The sequence below is a fragment of the Anopheles cruzii genome, chromosome 3 (genome assembly GCF_943734635.1).
Source record: "Anopheles cruzii chromosome 3, idAnoCruzAS_RS32_06, whole genome shotgun sequence".
Lineage (NCBI taxonomy): Eukaryota > Metazoa > Arthropoda > Insecta > Diptera > Culicidae > Anopheles > Anopheles cruzii.
The window spans coordinates 30,921,411-30,940,140 of record NC_069145.1 but is presented as its reverse complement, the minus strand read 5'-3'; the positions used below and the strand labels follow the sequence as shown (position 1 = coordinate 30,940,140).

At 50.1% G+C, this 18,730-nt stretch overlaps 1 protein-coding gene across 1 annotated transcript in view; it reads left to right on the top strand.

Annotated features, from left to right (window-relative positions):
* LOC128270211 (limbic system-associated membrane protein) overlaps positions 1–18,730 on the top strand; it is a 70,045-nt gene that overhangs the window by 29,148 nt on the left and 22,167 nt on the right. Inside the window, exon 3 of the mRNA XM_053007614.1 lies at positions 1,211–1,411. Coding sequence (XP_052863574.1) covers positions 1,211–1,411 — 201 coding nt within the window. The remainder of the gene's footprint in view (positions 1–1,210; positions 1,412–18,730) is intronic.

Genomic DNA, 18,730 nt, shown 5'->3' with positions numbered 1-18,730 from the left:
GAGAGAAAATTTAGAACTAGCATTCCACAAAAGCCCTGGCCCCTTTCCACGAAAATGGTCATGGACGTAAAACTATTATTATGCACATCTAGTTGGCAAATGGGTATTGGCATTTGCTGGTACGCCTAATTGTACGCATTGACTACTGATGTCAAGAATACATAAAAATACGCCTAACTTTATGCTATCAGAACTACTCAAAACATTCCCGTGTCTCCATGTTACTTTTGCCCCCATTTCGCCTCAATATCGGCTAACTTTGGATCTCTTCGAAGTCATAAATAAACAAAAAGAGAACATCAAATAAGATTCAGAACAGGAGAACAACCTCACAAGAAACAATAGACAGTGGGTTACCGTTTCATTATTGTGGTTTGTCAGGACATCGATCCAGACCTGGTTAGTGTTAGACGACCGTCAATAACTCACCATATTGAAGGATATTGTCGTTATATTACATCAACCCCCCGCCAGAAGACGGCAGAAGAATAGTCCGCCATGACACGCACTGCCGTACTGTGGGAAGTCCGCGAGAAACTTCGGGCGCGAGTGCCGAAGAGAACGCATAATTTATTGCGCACACAACCCGAAATCTAATTACGATTCTCAAAATTTATCTCACTCTCGAGACGCGGCCACGTCTCGGGTGTCGAGAGTTGGCAAACTTTTCACTTTCAGTGTCACAGCTGCCGCGATTCGTAGCAGGCAGCGAACTCGCCGGGAGACGGGAATGACATGCCATTACATTGACAGGCAGACATATGGCGAAAGTTGCTCCGGTTCACGGTTAGCAACGGAATGGAGCCGAAATTAAACGTTCGTCATTTTTCTTACGATCTCGCCCGAGGTCTACCGGCGCGGTGGGCGGGTCTCAATGAAGGCCACAACGGAAGCGGAAACATTATCACACCGCTCAGTGCCGTTATGACGGGACGGGGTGGCCATTAAAAAAGCGTTAAAGTCCAGGATGGTAGCGGAGAGTGTCGGCTTTTAAAGCTGCTTTACCCAGAGCGGTGACGCTGACGGTATGACGTAGACATGTGCCTAGCCACACTGGCGGACTCGGATGGAATACCAATTGCGGGCGCAAACGGTAACGACACCCCGCAATGTGTGGCCGCGTGTCAAGTCGTTTGCCCAGCGCAACATAAATCTTATTAATTATCGCACCTGTTTCACACGCCTTTCCCGGTTTCCGTGTTCTTCGCAGGAACTCTGGTGCTCCTGTGGCGGCGAGGCTCGAATGTGCTCACCGCCTCGCAGCTGATGGTGACGCGCGACGAGCGGATACGGCTTGTCAACGGGTACAATCTGGAAATCTCCGAGCTGGAACCGCAGGACGCCGGCGACTACGTCTGTCAGATCAGCGACAAGGTCAACAAGGACCAGGTGCACACCGTCGAAATACTCGGTAAGTTTTGACAAGCCCTCACGCACGCACGCACGCAGTCCCCCGTTATTTATAGTCAGCCGGCAGCCGCGAGAGAAAGAGACCAGAAAATAACGCGCAAAATGTAATTGGAGTCCGATGGGTTGTCCGCCCCATACTAGACCGCCGTGTGCTGTCAGGCCATACCATGACCGTGGACACCGTCGCGTTGGTGGCGGGCTTTTGACGGGCTTGTTAGGCGTTTCGACGCAACGCAAGTTCCGCTGGTCCCGGACGTCGACGAGGGCAAAAAGTTGTATCGTTTACGGTGCTCCAAAGTTCACTCGGTTGATTGAATTTCAGCCACTGCTCGCGAGGAGTCGCGAAGGAACCCGAGAGGAACTGTTTAATATGTTGTTGGTTTTCACTTAGTGCGTCAGGCCACACCCCCACCCCGGTGGCCACCGTCTGTCGGTGCCGGTGGTTTTGTAGGAACACAAAAGAAAACTTATTAACTTGCTAGCAGGCGGCTTCCGGAAGGCGGCCACCAGAGTTCCAGGAACCGTTTGCAGGAGTTTCACGGTTAGCGCTAATTGACGCGTGTACCGGCTAGCGTCTGCGGTAGCCGCAAACTGCTCAAAGTGCAGTTAAACGGATGGAAGTAGTTCTCGTTATGCAACAGTGAGGCCTACTCCTAATGAGTTCCCCAACGGAAGCGAAGGCGAAGGAAGTGTGTTCAAGTGGATGACTGTTGTTGAAACAAACCGTTGGCCAATGGGCAAAGTGGCCGCTACTATTATAATTACCACAATGAGGATATGCTGCATACGTTGACGCATCGAATACTCAACTCGTCGGGGCCAGAAATTTGCTTCAAACTTCGTAAAGCAATTCTTTTTGCAATCCTTCCGACTTGTTCGACTGTTGGACATTGGGTTATTCAATTTAATGTTCAATTTAATATTTTAGCGTAGTTTTGTACAGGGGGATCCAGTTGACGCTCTTTTTTTGAACTTCCAATTACTTGACGTTTAAGAAATCAAACTTCATTCTTAAAATTGTAAACATTTAGTATACACTTTGAAGTTGACGAAATGGGACGTTTTACGCTTGAAAAAAGCTGGGAAATATTAAAAACTTACTTCCAAAGTAATACGATATTTATTTGAACGATACGATATTTGAAAAGCCTCAAAGCTTGACAAAACTTGTTAAGCATAAAAAAATCGTAGATTTAACCTTTCAAATAAAAGTTCAAGCATCGAAAAATATGAAGCCGAAGCCGCCAAAGCCAGAATAAACAACCACCCTACGAGTGTAACTACTTTTAAGTTGGCCCAATATGCTGTTTCACTCTAAATGCTGATAGATAAAACAATCTAAAGCCGAGAACTGGAGTTAAGTCTACCCACCGTTGCGCCCCAATATGTTTCTCCCCATTCACTCTCTATTGCGTATTTGCTCGTATTCGGGAAGGTTCCAAAAAATTCACCACCATATCCGGCGAGTGCCTGGCAGGTGCAAAAGTCGCGACTGCAGCCCCGACCTAGGCGTCACTCTCGTTAAAAACGCTCACCTTCCACGGTTCGTTAAACCTTCCACCTGCAGCATAAGGAAGCCCGCAGCGTCTGCGTCTGCAATGTCGGCCATCCGTGCGGGGAGAGTAATACACTGGCACAAAAAATAGTCCCAAGTCTCCCAAGCTAATGCCCAGTGACTGTCATCGTCCCACCCACACACACACACACACACACGGCGAAACGGTGTAACATATTTACTTACCGAGAGCGGCAAGTCTCATTTCATTTCTTCGCTTCACTGGCGCGCGGCATTATTTCGTCCTCTTTGGTCTAGGCGCGTCTGAACCGCGCGACCCCTGCGCCCACTATCACCGCTTCCTTTCATCTGTAATGATGATGAGATGAAGCAACTGGCACCCGGGCCCGAAACCGAAGCACCGAACCAACCTCCGTGCGCATCCAATTCCGGCCCCTGCAGGGAACCGTTTCGTTGAGTAAACATGCATGAAAAGAAATCGAAGGCACTAAGCCACACGAAATGATCCAACACCGACACAGAGAGCGAGAGAGAGAGCGAGAGAGAAAGTGAGAGAGATAAACCATTAACCTGGCTGCCGATCAGCAGCCAGCAGTGTCCCGGCCAACATCCGTCCCAAGACGGCGCACGGGCTGTGTTCGTCAAAAGCACGGCGGTGACGGTGACGGTGTCCCGGTGGTTCAGCACGAAAATTCCCGGCTTCGTCCTTCCGCGGCGCGGTTCCGTTTCCTGGCCTGGAACGCCCGAAAGGGGCTGGCGCGTCATGAAATGACTTTTTCATCTGCCTTCGTTCACGGTGACGGAACCCACCCACCGAAGTCCCCGGCCTCAAAAGCAGGCACCGAGCGTCAGTCGCAGAAAAATGGCAGCTTAGCGTCATCGCGAACTCATATTTGCAAAGTTCATTGAAATCAAAAACCACCAGCAACGAACGGGCCACTGAAAGCGTCTGCGACGGTCGGAGGCCGTTTCCGGATAAAATATAATTCTTGGGCTCCCGCCGCGGCCTCGGATTGGGTGCCTTCAGCGCACAGCTCCACCGTCTGTCAGGGCTCGCCAGCCGCCTGTTGGTCGTGCAGGGTACACGGCGTGCAGAGGCCGGCTATTCAAAGCCTCGTCGTCCTCGGGCCTCAGCGCACACCAAAAACACGAGCACGGGACCACGATCCACGGGAGCGCTGTCGTCGAGGTTCGGGTGCGTGTGCGACTCAGCAAATAGGGCTTTCAATGAAGCCCAACCGGCCAAGTTTTCCCCGTTCCCCGTTCGTCGGGGCTCCCATTCGAAATCGCGCCACGCCGTATATTGAAATAGCTCGCAATCATTGCATTCCAGGCATTGCAGGTGCATTCCACACACACAGCCCTCGCCGGGGTGTTCCGCTCCCGCCGTGGGCTATGCATTCTTTTCGAAGCCCCACGACCGAGGAATGCATTTCTATTTATTAAACTGAGCGTAAACATACATTCATCGCCACCCATCTGGCCGCCGACCCGGCCCGGTGCTCCGAAGGCGTGTGGCTGTGGGAGTTGATTTGAATGTGCCGTGCCGAGAACGGTCCGTGATTCTTTCTGTGGCCAGCGGACACGCCGCTGCCCGAGACTCGATTGAAGTTGGTCGAGTTGCGCTGGCTAACTCCCGTGCCATGCGGCAGGCCTGTTAGTGCTAACTGCTGCCCTTTGATGGTTCGTCAAATTCTCGCCATTATACGTGGAACGATCTGGTTTCGGAAGAGGATCTGGCATTCCAAGCTCACGAAACGAACAAAGCACCTTCCAGCGGACTCGGAGCATCCCCGAAATGGGCGTCCGTGGAAGTGCGCGACTTCTTGGGATTTGGGATTAAAAAAGTTTCTATTGATTTATTATACTTTTGTCGTACGCCGCCGGAGTGTTGGTGTTGTAGCACGGAAAGTGCACTATTGCAGCCACCCTAAAGGTGAACATTCGTCAACGCTTGATTCGTCGAACGGGGAAAAAAATGCTCCCGAATCGCGTGGACACCTTCGGGTTCGTCCTTTTTTTTGCAAAATAAATTCACACAATGAAAAGAGCCTGTCTGAGTGAGAACGAAACAGGAAGAGAGAGAGCGAGGGCGCGTGATGGAAAATTGTGTTTGCATTTTCCGAATGCAATCATCCGCTGATGAGCAAGCGTTATTTATTAATTTTTAATTAACATGCGTAAAATTTAATAAACGACGGTGTTTGCACTCTCGCCACCGGCCAGCCCGCCCCACCCGAGGGGGCGCCGATGCCTATTGTCCCGGTTGATGAGTTATTTTTCCATTTAATTACAGTGCCGATGGTGGATCGTGTGTTGTGCGTGGTTCGGCGAACGGCGTGCAACAATATTTTCAACATAAACTATGTTGCGCGTCCCGCACCGGAGAGCCGGAGAGTTTTCGCATCTCACGGTTGCTGGAAAAAATATTACGAAGAAAATTTCTTCACCCGAATCAAGTGACACTGCTTAATTAGTGTCCCAAAATCCGCTAGGTGAATGTGATTCGGCGGGGCGATGATTAATGTGGCCCTAGCAAGCCACCAAATAATCACACGGCAAGTATCGGGCAACACGAAGCATAATCGTCCGAGCCCTTTTGCTTGGCACCGAAGCATGTTCCTTAAACCGTGCTCGGGGAAATCACACAGACACACCGGCACACCGACACACGATCAGTGACAGTGCACAACACACAAAGGAAACGTTCCAAATGGAATGAAGAAAAAATGTAAGCGGAAAGTCGCCCCCGGAGGCCACACAAACCGGAAACGGCACGGAATTAGATGTGAAGCTAATCCTTTTTCTGTTGTCCCACAAATTGGTGTGTGTGTGTGTGTCCACCCCGAGGTCCAAACACGCCGCCGTGCACGACACGGCCAGCCCGCATTCCTTGGAGAGTTCAAGCGCCACCATGCGCCTCCATCGGTGGCCGGAACCGACGTTCGCACGTGGGACGAACACGTTCGGCCGTGCGGTGTAAAAAGAACTCCTTCGCCCGGTTTCCTACCGTGGTGCCTCCAGGGGACTCGGGTGGGATATTAAATGTTTGGTGCTATTTACACCCGGAGAAAATGAAAGAAATTGAACGTCGCCCAACGATCCCCCGAGAAGGAGCCCCGAGGATCCCAACACATCGTCCTACCGACGTCTCGTGCTGGTGTGCTGTGGCGTGGCGCGACCACACAGCATCAGCGGGATAGCGTGGGGACACATACCGGCGGCCACGACGGCGTGTGCAACAATGTCCCACAGCATGACGGTGCCGATCCCGCGTGTGCCACGAATAGTTTGCCTTGTGCAGCAACCAAGGAAAAGTTTGATACACTTTCAACCGATCGGGCTGGCAGACACGGCACGGCACGACGCTCATTTTGTCCCGAAACGAGAAAATTGTTCTTCGTCCGGGATACCCTTTTCGGTGGCCGAGACAGAGAGAGTGAGAGAGAAAAAACTTCAACCCGGATCTTACCAGCCGGTCGCGGTTGGGCCAGTTTTCATAACGTGTCCCACATCCACACATCCGGCACCTGGAGTCGGCGCTGAAAGCGCCCGGGAAATCCTTCGGATGACGTCAAACGTCATCCGGCTTGACACTAACCCCAGCTGCCGATCCCGCGCACCGACCGACGGGGTTGAAGTGTTTAATAATTTATAAACTTCCTCCAGCCAGCCCATCGGGTAAACATCGTCATCGGCCGGATCGCCAGCTGGTTTCCGGGTTCCGGTTCGAAAAGCCACGGCCGTCGGCCGTTTCCGGGACCAGATCGAAGATGTCACCATTGCAAGACAACAGCGAATCACGAAAAAGTTTCCCAAGCCTTGAGAAAACGGTGCTGCCGTGATGTGGCAGAAAACGAGAGAGAAAATCTGTGTCCCCGCGTTGTCCCCGAAATGCGGGACTACAGGGTGAGTCAAAAAAACTGCAACAAACTAAAACGCCATATTTTTTTCATTTTTGATTCAATTTTATTGAATGAAAGCAAAAAATGTCGGAAATTTCATAAAATTTTAGAACAAATTAGGTTTGTTCGAATTGGCCACCTTTGGCACGAATTATGGCCTTCAAACGGCCAATAAAACCGTTACACGCTGCCCGCAAGTGGCTTTGCAGTATTCTGTCCCATTCTCGGCGAAGCGTTTGCTTGAGGTGATCGAAAGTTTGGTATTTTTTAGTTCAAACCTTGCTTTCTAAAATACCCCAGGCACAATACTCCAACGGATTGGCATCCGGAGATTTTGGTACCCATTGTGCGGTGGAAATTAAGCGAGGAACCTCATTTTTTAACCATTCTTGGGTGGCGCGTGCTGAGTGCGATGGTGCTGAGTCCTGTTGGAATGTCCAAGGTCTGCGACCGAAATGTTTGCGTGTCCTAGGCTCCAATACACTCTTCAGAATATTTTGCGATAATATTCGGCATTTATTTTGACGCCACGGTCGAATAATACGAGCGGATAGCGACCATCGACTGTTATGGCGGCCCACACCCCCACCATGGCCGGCGCTTGAGTTCTGGTGGCCAACCGAAGGTGTAAATTTTCAGCTGACCTCTCTGGCAAGTAAACACGATCATTTTATTTGTTTACAAACTGCTGGATAACGAATGGTTTCTCATCGGAGAAAACCAAATTCGCCAGTTCACCACTTGCGGCCAAGCGAAGCAAGTCTTTGGCTCTTTCGAGTGTAACTTTTTTTTGTGCATCGGTAAGATCTTGCACTTTTTGGAACTTCAATGGCTTTAGTTCAAGCTCATTCTGCAATATTTGCCGAATGGCATACTGCGATATGTTCAGCGCACGAGCCATTTTTCGGCCAGTGCGACACGGATTTCGATGAAGTCACTTCTTCACTTTTCGAACCATTTCTGGTGATGTTGCTGTTTTTTTTCGTCCTCTTCCTTGACGTCAGGCTACGCTACCAGTATCACTGTAACGAGCGATGGCACGAGACACAAAAGTTTTATTAACATTTAAATGCTGGAGGGCTCTAAAGATAGCCACTTGTGGTTTTCCAGCCAAATATAATGAAATCATACTGTTACGGTTGAGTTCCATCACGAATAACTTTTTTTCTGTAAAATTCCCATTCCCAAACTCACCCTGTATTGACACTGTGGGTGCACCGGGTGGGTGATCGCCGCCCTGTTTGCCGCCGGCGCCGGGTCCGCTTCACTTCAAAGAGGCTTCGATTCGCTATTGGATATTTTGTCGGACGAAACAGGGATTTTCTTTCTTGTTGGCTTGCGGTGACCTCGCCAACGCTGCGCTGCCGCAAAGGCTCTCAGCCTCCGGCCGGTAGCTTCCAGTCCAGCAGGAAAGGATGTCTGCTGGGCCCGGACAGAGAATAGAGCCGTCCACGGGCAACAATGGCAACGGCCCAGTGGCGCACAAATTGTGGCACAAACAAATAGAACTCTCGGCCCAGGCCGGCTTTTATGTGTTTCGAGCGACGACGGAGCGACCGAAACGAAGTTTAAACTTCTCGCCCGAATGTCCTTCCGAAGCGCTGGCACAAGTGAAACCACAGAACCAGATGGAGAGGTAATGACGTTGCCACAAAGTTCAACTTACAGCACGTGCGGAAAAAACTGCCACACACACACACAGACACACATACACAGAGAACGAGGGAAAAGTTTTGGCCCACGGCTGACCACACCACGTGGATGGTGGCCGTTACGGGTGAGGGCGAAAATGAAAAGTGTACACGTGTACCAAACGCGCGCCATGTGTGTGTGTGTGCGGTACATAGTTCATAATTCAGAATTGCAGCATCGTCCTGGTTCGGGCTGGTTTGCCTTCCGCGGCCCACAAAACGTGGATGGACTAATCTCGGCGAACCGGCCGCCAAGACGAGCGAGAACGAGTCGTCCATTTTCGGGCAAGAACTCAACCGTTCCACGTAAACACGCGGTACATATAAATAGTGGCCAAGGCCCAAACCCCACCCACCACTCGGGTGGGGAGCTTCCCCCACAAAATGTTCGTGGCGAACCCCCAAAAGACAGTTGGTGGTTGCGCTGGGAGATGATGCTTTAAATTGAATGTTGTTTTGTGGACGACGGGAACCGGTATCTGTCGGCGGGTGGGCCACCGAGGTCGTTGGCAGCATTCCAAGGACCCTTCGCTGGTGTTGCAGGTGCTGGTCACTCCACTCCACGGCAGGCAAACCGACGCAAGGAATACGCGATGCATGTGTGTTGCGGTCTACAGGAAAAAGGACTCTTCCGGAAGTGGGAATGTAGCGCGGCGGTGGAGCTCCGCTCCGCTCAGCGTTGTGGCCACAAATCACTCCCGCTGTAAGCCAGGTGCCCGGGATGTGGCAGGAAAACACACCCTTCCCGGACGCCCGGTAAATGAAGCGGAAGTTTATTAATAAGCTTTTTCTGATTGGCCCGTCAGCGAAGGTGGTGGAGAGGGCGGCACACGGGAGGTGATTATTGCAAACTTTCCACTGCAGTCCGGGGCAAAGCAAAGTGCATTTCCGTCTCGCCCCCCTCCCCGCAAGCCGGTTCCGGCTGTGAGTCGGCGGAGCGGCTAAGGGAAAAGATTTGAAAGATTGGTCGACGAAAACTTTGCCCTTTTCTGCATAACACATCATCCGCCCGGAGCGGAAGGGCACTACGGCGGGGGAAGGGGGAGGGACGCGGGTGGTGCGGAAAGAGGATGAGTTTGTTCGTAACTAGTTTATACATCGGTTCGACGGAGCGTGAGCATAATTTGGTGCTGGGAGGGCGTAACTTTTAATAACAAAAAAAAACCTCATGACTTTGGTGCAAAAAACCTCATGCTTTGGTGCCTATTTTGGTGCGCTCCAAATAGCATTTCAGAACCAAATGTTGTTTCGTTGCAACAAAAAAGGACGTCTTCCTGATCGGAAAAGCTACGTTTACTTTGGTAATTTGTTATATTGCGGGAGAATTTAAGTCCGGTGGACAGTATACATTGTTCTCTTAACAATCTTCTGTAAACAATCTGTAAAAAGACACAATTGTTGCAGTAACCCTTATGCAGCTGCACTCAGAGGTCGTCTTTAGAAATTTCGCTCTTTTCTAATGTTACGTGGTGTGCTCAAAAAGTTCTGACAATTTTCTATTTACAGAGGAGCAGAGAAAAATCGGCGATGAACCAAAACATGTCCAAGCAAAACAGCTGTTAAAAATTGACTGATCACTCAAAATGGCCGAATGTGTCACTATAAGTAGGCGACATGAGTAGCAACATAACGCCACCAAAAACTCAAAAATCCAATACACGTAACCCGCGTAAATACAAAATTGTCAGAACTTTTTTAACGAACCACGTATTTCATAAATGTCAGTGAAACACAAATGCCAGCGGATAATTAACGTGTCTTTGTTAATCATATCATTAGTTTAATTAATTTGCATTCTTCCTAACATTGAAACATTATTCTCTCCGTACCCAAAAAACTGTTTCCACAAACACGGATTCTAAGCATTATCGGCTGAGTTCGATCTAAGTCATAATTATTATCAACTGACGCTTAGCGATTATCCGCACTGGAACTGCTCGCCTCGATCGAGCCTTATCGTCGCAAGTGAATAGACGATGGCAACGATCTCAGTGCTCGGGACATGCCACCTACGGCGGCGCCACGACGGTGGCGCTACGCAAAAAGAGCAGAAGCCATTATAATAGCTATCATATTAGTTTTAATAAAATTTTATGCAAATATTTCTGCTAAATTTATGCCCTATCCTCGGCCGGCGGTCCCGGGCGCGATCCGGAGCTTGTGTGGGGCGTGGGTTTTACGTGGCATTTTGAAGTGCTTTCCACCGTTTGCTGGAGCACTTGGTTGAGTGTGTACTTTGCCTATAACGAGTAAATGATAGCTACACCCTGCCGCCGTCCCGGTCCCCGGTGCCAAAAGCAATTTTCCACGCGCAAACTTTCCACTCTCGGCTCCGGTATTTTGGTCTGTCGCCCTGCTCGGTCGTCCCAAAAATTACTGCTCTGCTACACGTCGCGCAAGCACACCGCGACGGGCGCGCCAAAGGGCTGATGGGCCCATTGTCTTCATCGGCGGAACGATACTCGTATGATAGTTTTCGCGGGTGCGCAGCGCCACACTTCGTAAGAAGCTAGCGGCCAGGGGGCCAGCAAAAAACGGGACCTACAAAATGCGGGTTTTGCGGCAGTATCCTTGTGGTGCCGGATGGTGCAAGTCGTCGCCCGCGACGATGACAGCGACCGCCGGAAAAAAGGAGCCTCTCCGCCGGCCGCCACTGCACGGCTGTGGGCAACTAATAATTTCTAAATTGCTTTATGGCATCATCTCCGGACGAAGCGCGGCGAGCGGGCCCTTCTCTCCCGGAGATGGGTGCTCCAGGAAATGGCAAAATGAATTGGAACTAGATTTGACTGTGTGTTCCACCTTCGCGATTGCACCCGGAAGGACGCGAGCAGCCCAGCGTCGAAGCGGGCGAGCAAAGGTGAAGCAAAGAAGCGGCGTATAAATTTTCCACATGTCAGCTTAAATAAGCTCGCCAGCCTTTTATGGGAAGCAATTAAGTGGCAATAGATCCCGGGAGTATGACAGCTCGCTTCGCGGAAGATCCAACCGATAGGACGGAACGGCATTACTCCGCCGTGGGAAATGGAAGAAGTTTATTTTTGGACTTCTTGGCATAGGGATGATAAATTATGGTGCATTTTCCAATGGCTTCTTATTTCTTTCGGCTAACAAGTACGGGTTTTCTTTACGTGAGATCCTATGGTGAATACTTGAGACAATTTTATATATGTTGTTATTAAAGAAATAAGCTTGTCATATCCTTAGTCGTTTAACGCTGTTCAGTGGTTTTGACAGATGTCAGTCCGTCAGTGAAGCGTGCATGTTACGAGGCAGTCAATCGACGATTACAATGAGACAATATGCGCCAATCTGCGTAATGCTCTCTTACTCAATAAACATAAAGTTACAATAAAGCTATAACGAGGCTATGTTTGAAGTTGACTACAATCTTAAAAGTCAATTCAACATGCGAAGGGAATGCTACTTTTCTCATAAACAATTTGAAAGAATCACTCGCCGTTTCATTGTCCTTTAATAAGCACCCTTACTGATTTTTTTTTTAATATTGATATTTTATAACTACTCACACGGTTAAGCTACGTTTACTGTCAACTGCATTTATTACATTTACTTGTTTAGTTGCGGAAGAATCAATACAAATGGTATCATCTGAAAGCTTTTGTTTCTCTCAATTAAGCTACACAGCAACGGAAATAATCAATAAAAATTCAACCATTTTCAGTTCCGTTTTTAATTATTTAAATTAATTCAAACACGTAGCTAAACTATCCCAACGAAAACAATTACAATAAAGTTCCAGTGCAAATGGCGATGAGTTCAGATGACATCAAATAAGCAATAAATATGCTAATGGATGATAAGAAAACACCCATCGTTAGGTTCGAAGTAAAACCCGCTATTAAGAACTCACACACTAGGAGCGCAGAGTGAGAGTAGTAAATCGCTGCTACGCACGTATCTGTTGCTTCGAGTTCTTATCTTAAACACGAGAGAATAGTTCCAAACGAGATAAATGTTTAAACTTACATTAGCCGGCGCCGGTACCCGGAGGATGATCCGAAGATCCCCATGTCCCTAGATGGCCGCAGCAAATCGTCCACACAACAACGCCACCCTTAAGCACATCCGAATCCGATCTGAAACTAAAAACCCCTCGTAAGCGCAGCAGCTTATCCGATCCCTTCCCTTCATCTGATACCAAGCGGACAGAGAGAGAGACAGAGAGAGAGAGAGAGAGAGATAGTAAAAAAGACCCACATCCGAGCACCACAGTGGCACTTCCACGCTCACCGGCAGGATCTGATTTGCTTTTCGGTGTGCCAAACTAACGAGCCAACACCTCCGATTTTCCCCATGGAGGAACACTCCCGAAGGGGCCCGCAGCCGGGCATTATGATCCCCGTAATCCTTCCGTGTTTTGATTTTATGGCAAGCAGTCATTAAACTATTATCACTTCTCGGGCTCTTTCGGTTCGCCGCACACCGACTCGTAAGTGCTCGTCGGGACCAGGTACGCCCTCCCCGGATGTGCCTCTAGAGACATTCTCGTCCCGCCCCAACGCCCTGCAAACCGCTTAAAGCATGTTGTGGCGAAGGTAGGTCGCCGGTTATGAACGGGGCATTTCCCCCCGGTATATCGAACCGAACGGTGTCGGTTTGTTTGAATCTTTTATGACGTCATTATTTTTTTGTTTTCCATCTCCGTGCGGTTGGGGCGGGGCAGCACTCGCCTGCCAGCAATCAGTTGACAATCGTTATCACCTGGAGACACTCGCTCGCAAGTCCTTCCGGTGGTGTGCACCGGGGTGCGGTTCCGGTGGAAGTTTTAAAAGTTCTTCCCGAAGCCGGAGTCGAAGTTTCCAGAGTTTTGACAACGGAACGGACCCTCTCTCTCTCTATCTCTCTCTCTCACTCTCTCTCTGGGGAACCGTTCTCCGGTAAACCCTTCTCAGGGTGTCGCTTGGTGTGTTTGTGTGACAACATCGGGGCTAGTAATACCCAAGGACGTTAGGGAATGACACTCTGACAGACTCACCTCGGACAACAATCCGCTGAACGGTGAATTAACGACCGACGAAGGAAGTGCTTGTAATGGAACGTCAAGCATTGATTTTTCAGCGCCTACCTTGGTCTGCTGGGCACGCCGAAAGGATTATTTGCACGTCAATAACTCGCAGCACGTGACGCAATCTCCGGTTTCGCCGCCTGCTTACTACGTTAATTGCTTTTAGTAGTGAAAATATTTTCTTTCATTAAGATTATGTCATGCCCGGGGGGAAATAGGTTTTCCCGCCGGTTCTTTCGGATGGGAAAACCTCGACGCTCGATACCGTTCGTGGCGTTCGGCTGTTCGGTGGTCGACAAAGTTGCCTGCCCCGAGGTCCCATCAATGAACTTCTTCGTGGCCCCGATTTCGACATTAGCGTAATTAACAGTGCGAAGATTGTGCACTTATTTATTTTGCCTCCTAATGCATTTGCTGTGCATTCTCGCACAGCACAATGCATTCGGAAAATGCACTGCAGCTGCTGCCGGGCCATAGAATTGCTGGCTCGGCGTGGGAAAGCCCCAGTTTATGGAGTTTTTCAAATCGTCCTGGTGGTGAGCCGTAAATGCACGGTGCTGGAAAACTCTCTCCATTAATTGTGGTTCGCTTCGCCCGCGCTCGGCGGCTTCCCGGGGGGGGGGGGGGCTCCCTGGCAGGTTGTTGATGTTGTGTGTGAATGCATTTTCGGTGCCACCACCACACACCAACACCACAACGATGGCTTATTTGGCGCAGCCATTTGCCGGAGTGCACGGCGGAGAAGCATTCGAAGGACGCCCGTGTAGATCGACGACGATAGGATTCTTCCTTGGAGCCTCAGCAGTCTGGTAGTCCGTGCCGGGTTATCCCTTTCGCCGGCTCGCAGGCCAACTCTGGAAGGGCAATCATATCGCCAGCCTCCCAATAAGCCGAACATAACCGCCAGGCATCCGCTACCAGGGCTCGAGATTTTTGGTTGGGTCGGTCCAACCCCTTGTGTGAGTGGGGTAGTGAGTGTAAGTGTAACCCCCGCGGGCTCCACCCGCCAGCCATCGCAGCCCGTACCGTTAAGCTCGCCCCACGCTTCGAGTGGTGCTGCTCCATATAATTTGATGGCACTCTTATCCCTCTCCCTGTCTCTCTCCCGTCGGCCCGTCTTTTGGTGGGGTTTGGCAACGATTCATTTCGTCGCATCAGTTGGTGGCCTGGCCCTGCCGCCTGTTTCACCTCGCCAGTGCCATGCCACCAGCCGGAGACAGCAATAAAAAGCATAAAACATTGTGAGTGCGACTGTTTATTACTGCCATTATCACTATCGTCGGGCGCTTCGGGTCACAACTCTCCAGCACTCGGTGCGCTCTCTGTGTTTGTATGCCAGCTGTCGGTTCACTACCACCATCGGTGTCCTTCCGACCTTCCTTTGTGTCATGTATATTTCATTCGATTTCTATTGCGAAGCTTCTCGTCACCTCGCACCTAGCTTCCTGTGCCCCGCGCGTCTCTCGCCACCTCTCAATCGATGGGTTCGTCCTGATTCGAGCGGTCCGGTTTACGACAGGATGCGCGAAGAGACGAGTTTGGCCGGAGCACAAGAACGCCCTGTCTGTGTGTGTGTGTGTTTGTGTGCGTTTGGATAATGCTTCGTTTTCTTCTTAAATACATAATATACTGCCTCTCGCATAACAAATGAGCGAAAGCAGGTCATTGCAGTGCAGGGCGCTGGGTCCCCCCAGAAGCGGCGCTTAATCCAAACGAATGGGTCGGCTATTTGGGTTGAGATCGTTTAAATCACAAGTACACAGAGGAAACCAGCGCAGTGGATTTTTAGTTGCTTTTCTGGGGTTTTCTGGGTTATGAGATTCATTACGAAAGCACAAAAATAATTCCAAAATATTATTTCGGGTACAATAGAGTGTTTATCCCCGAACTCGGGCTCGGGCGAGTTCGAATCCAGGGCGGAATGGCGTCATTATAAATTAAAAGCACGAGAACTTTTGAAGGATCACTGTTTCTTGGCCTCCAACAGTGCTGCCGTTGGGTCCGGGAAATGCAACAAAGTAGGAAGACAAGCGTGTTCGTGTTTTCTAGAGGACCTCACTAGAAGTTCTTGAGCAGTGCTAATAAAAGTCTTATTATGCTTTTGTGTCGCGCCCATTCGTATCCTGGTTCGTTGCCTAGCCCCACATGTATCCACATTAGCACGGCCGTCCTACGACAACGCGGCACAACGGCCCAACGGAGCGTACCAGAAAAGGGAGGAGCATTCATGGGCCTTAATTTCGCTTACCCCTGCGGCCTACTTCCCACCCGTTGGCGTAGGTCGGTTCTGGGATGGCCCTTCTGTCGGTGTGTTGGTCATATAATTACGATGGCTTTTATTGTCCGGAGCGCGTGGTCTGTGGTGCTGTTGCACCATAAACACGGCAACACCCCGAAAATCGTACCTCGTTCGGGTTGCTCGGGTCGAGGATAAGCTTGTGCGGCCATCGAGGGTGCTTACCCCGCTCACTAACTTGCAAATAGCTGGCGGACACGGAGTGACACTCCCCTCGCAAGGGCTGAAGTATCCTGGCGCTTGTAGTGGAAGTCGGTCCGCCGTCGCCCACCGCAATCGCAAGCCCCACGAACATTGTCAGCATCGTCACTATTATTATCGCCGTCGTCGATGGTGTCACCAAGATGTTGCTGAGGCTGAGCCCCAAACGGGTGGTCCGAACCGAAGGCATTGTTTCTTCGCCGTCTCCCGTTTTATGATCACCGCCAGCCGCGTGCCGGTTCGTTTATGCGCCACTCACGCACAGTTGCGCCGGGTTTTTATGAATTGTTTCGTCGTTTATTTTACGACCCCCGGATTCGCAGCATGGCGCGTGTTCATCTCCTCCGAAGTGGCGTCGCTGGGATGACTCTTTTGCTGCGTGCACTGCACGAAATGTGCGATCTCGTGCGAGCCGAAACCGGTAAGTGAGCATCCCGAAGGACGAATGTAGCAATATTTATGAACGCAACCGGGGTTGACGAGAGTGTCGTAACGATTGCCCGGGATCGATTATTTACGGTGTAAGCAGGGCCGCACGGACACCGTTCGGTTCACACGGACCAAGTACCGAGCAGCATGAGGCAATACATCATGTTAGTGCACCTCTTTTCTGCATTCTTTACGATGCAACGGTTGAGCTGCGGCCGCGCTTTACTGTGAACTGTGGAAACAATAAAAAATAACTTGTTATTTAACCGATGGCGATGGGATTGTGTTTCATTGCGCAACATTGTTCACAGCGTTGTGGTCATGTGTGAAGCGCATAACTTACAATAAAGAAACCCGTGTAAAATTCTACCTTCTTCGTTTGCTACACGGTGCCGTAAATCATAATGCTCATGCAAAGGAACAAACATTTCGGAGCCGTCGTGATCGTCAACGGGGCAGAGCTAGTAAAATCCCGTTGCTTTGGTGATGAACTACCTTTTTGCCGGGTATTAAATCATTTCTGTTTTAATTGGAATGAAAATCTTCTATTGAACCGAGCCTTAGGGGTTACATGTTTTCTTCTACGCGTCAGAATTGCTTCGATTTGATGTATTTCTAAAACGTCGCGATGTCCACAGATGTCAAGGGCGCTTCGGAAACATAACCCCATTAAAATTGCAAAATAATAAAACAAGCACTAATCACCTTCTTGGTTTCCCTTAATGTTGGTTCCTAGTAGTTTTTAGTTCAATTAGTATTTTCAGTTAGTCCATAAGTCCAACGACTTTCAATGATCTTCAATAGCATTTTGAAGAATGAACAATTTCCAACATTCTTCGGTGGTATGCAGGGAAGCCAAAGTTCAGTTCTTTACCCCATAACGCATAAAAACATCTTGAACATTTTATATTAAATTCGCTCACCTGAATGTCGGCAACAAACTAAAATTCCTAGCACAATCTTCCTTAACGTTAACGCTTCAAAAGCTCACAATATGGACAGTAACTTAAACGCCTTCAAACAAAGTTTCAGAATGACCATAACCTGAAAATGGCGCATTCTTGTTCACCGCCCAACACCATTTCGTCACCATTTCGAGCTGGCGAGCTTTCGGTTCCGTTTCTGGTTCGCCCGAATTCGATGATTAATTTCGTAGGAAAAATCAAAACCCAGCATCCATAAAGCCCTCCCTGGGGGGGGGGGGGTGAACGCAGAAGAAGCGACAACTCAAACGGCTCCCAACGGAGACTGCACGTGCTAGGACCGCGGGACGCATGGCCTTCTTGCCGAAAATATTGACGTCCACGACACGTACGGCGCACAAATCTAGATTACGGACAATCGTCAAGCCGCTTATGCCCGCTTCCGGTCCTGGTGCCAACGCGCCCGAAACACAGGACACCCCGCTCCGCGGCCGAGTCCGGGAAGCCTGTCCGCGCTGCCGTTGAAGAGGATTGACTTTTGCTTTCTGTTGCGCAAAAATCGTTGACCTTTTTTTTCGTTTTGGCTGGCACATCTTTCGAATGGGTGCGAAGTGGGTGCGTGTGGGAGAGTGTAAAGGGCGCCGGGGGGTGGCGGAAACAATTCTTCGTTTTCTATCTTCCTCTGTCTGGGCCTTGGCCCGGTGAGCTTGTCCTCACGTACACGGTTCTCGGTCGGTCAAAAGTGTTTGATTCACTGCGGCCCCACCGGCGAGGCGCAGTCGGACCCGGGATGTTAACCGGATTCATCGGGAGGACCTCAGCCACCGCGCGCCAACCTTTCACGTACCCGGGGACCGGGAACCGGCCATTGGAGGGAAAACACGTGTTCTGAATAAATCAACGTCTCATTCCGACGCCGAAAGCCGCCGGAATGGGGGCCGACCCACGGTTCAAGGACACGGCCAGTAAAGGGGAACCCGGACCCGACCCGTGGTAGGCTGGGACTTGGGGCTGCGGCACCTCGGACTACGGGCTACCTGGGCGATGGATGAGGGCGATTTTTTATCATGAAATAATAAAAACATATCCTCCACAGTGGCACGCGCCGCACCCGCACGCGGTAATAAATTGCCAAGCGGCCGAACGCCGGAATTATTCACCGGCCAAAAAAAAAAGGGAAGGAAAACTCAGCCTAGGCGTGGTGGGTTTTACTTAATGGGCGGCAATTTCACTCATTTCTCAACCGAATCAATCTGCCGCCGCCGCCGCCACCGAAACACCTTTCCCGGCCGGAAGTTGATTTAGTTGGGTTAATCGTTTGAGGCACACT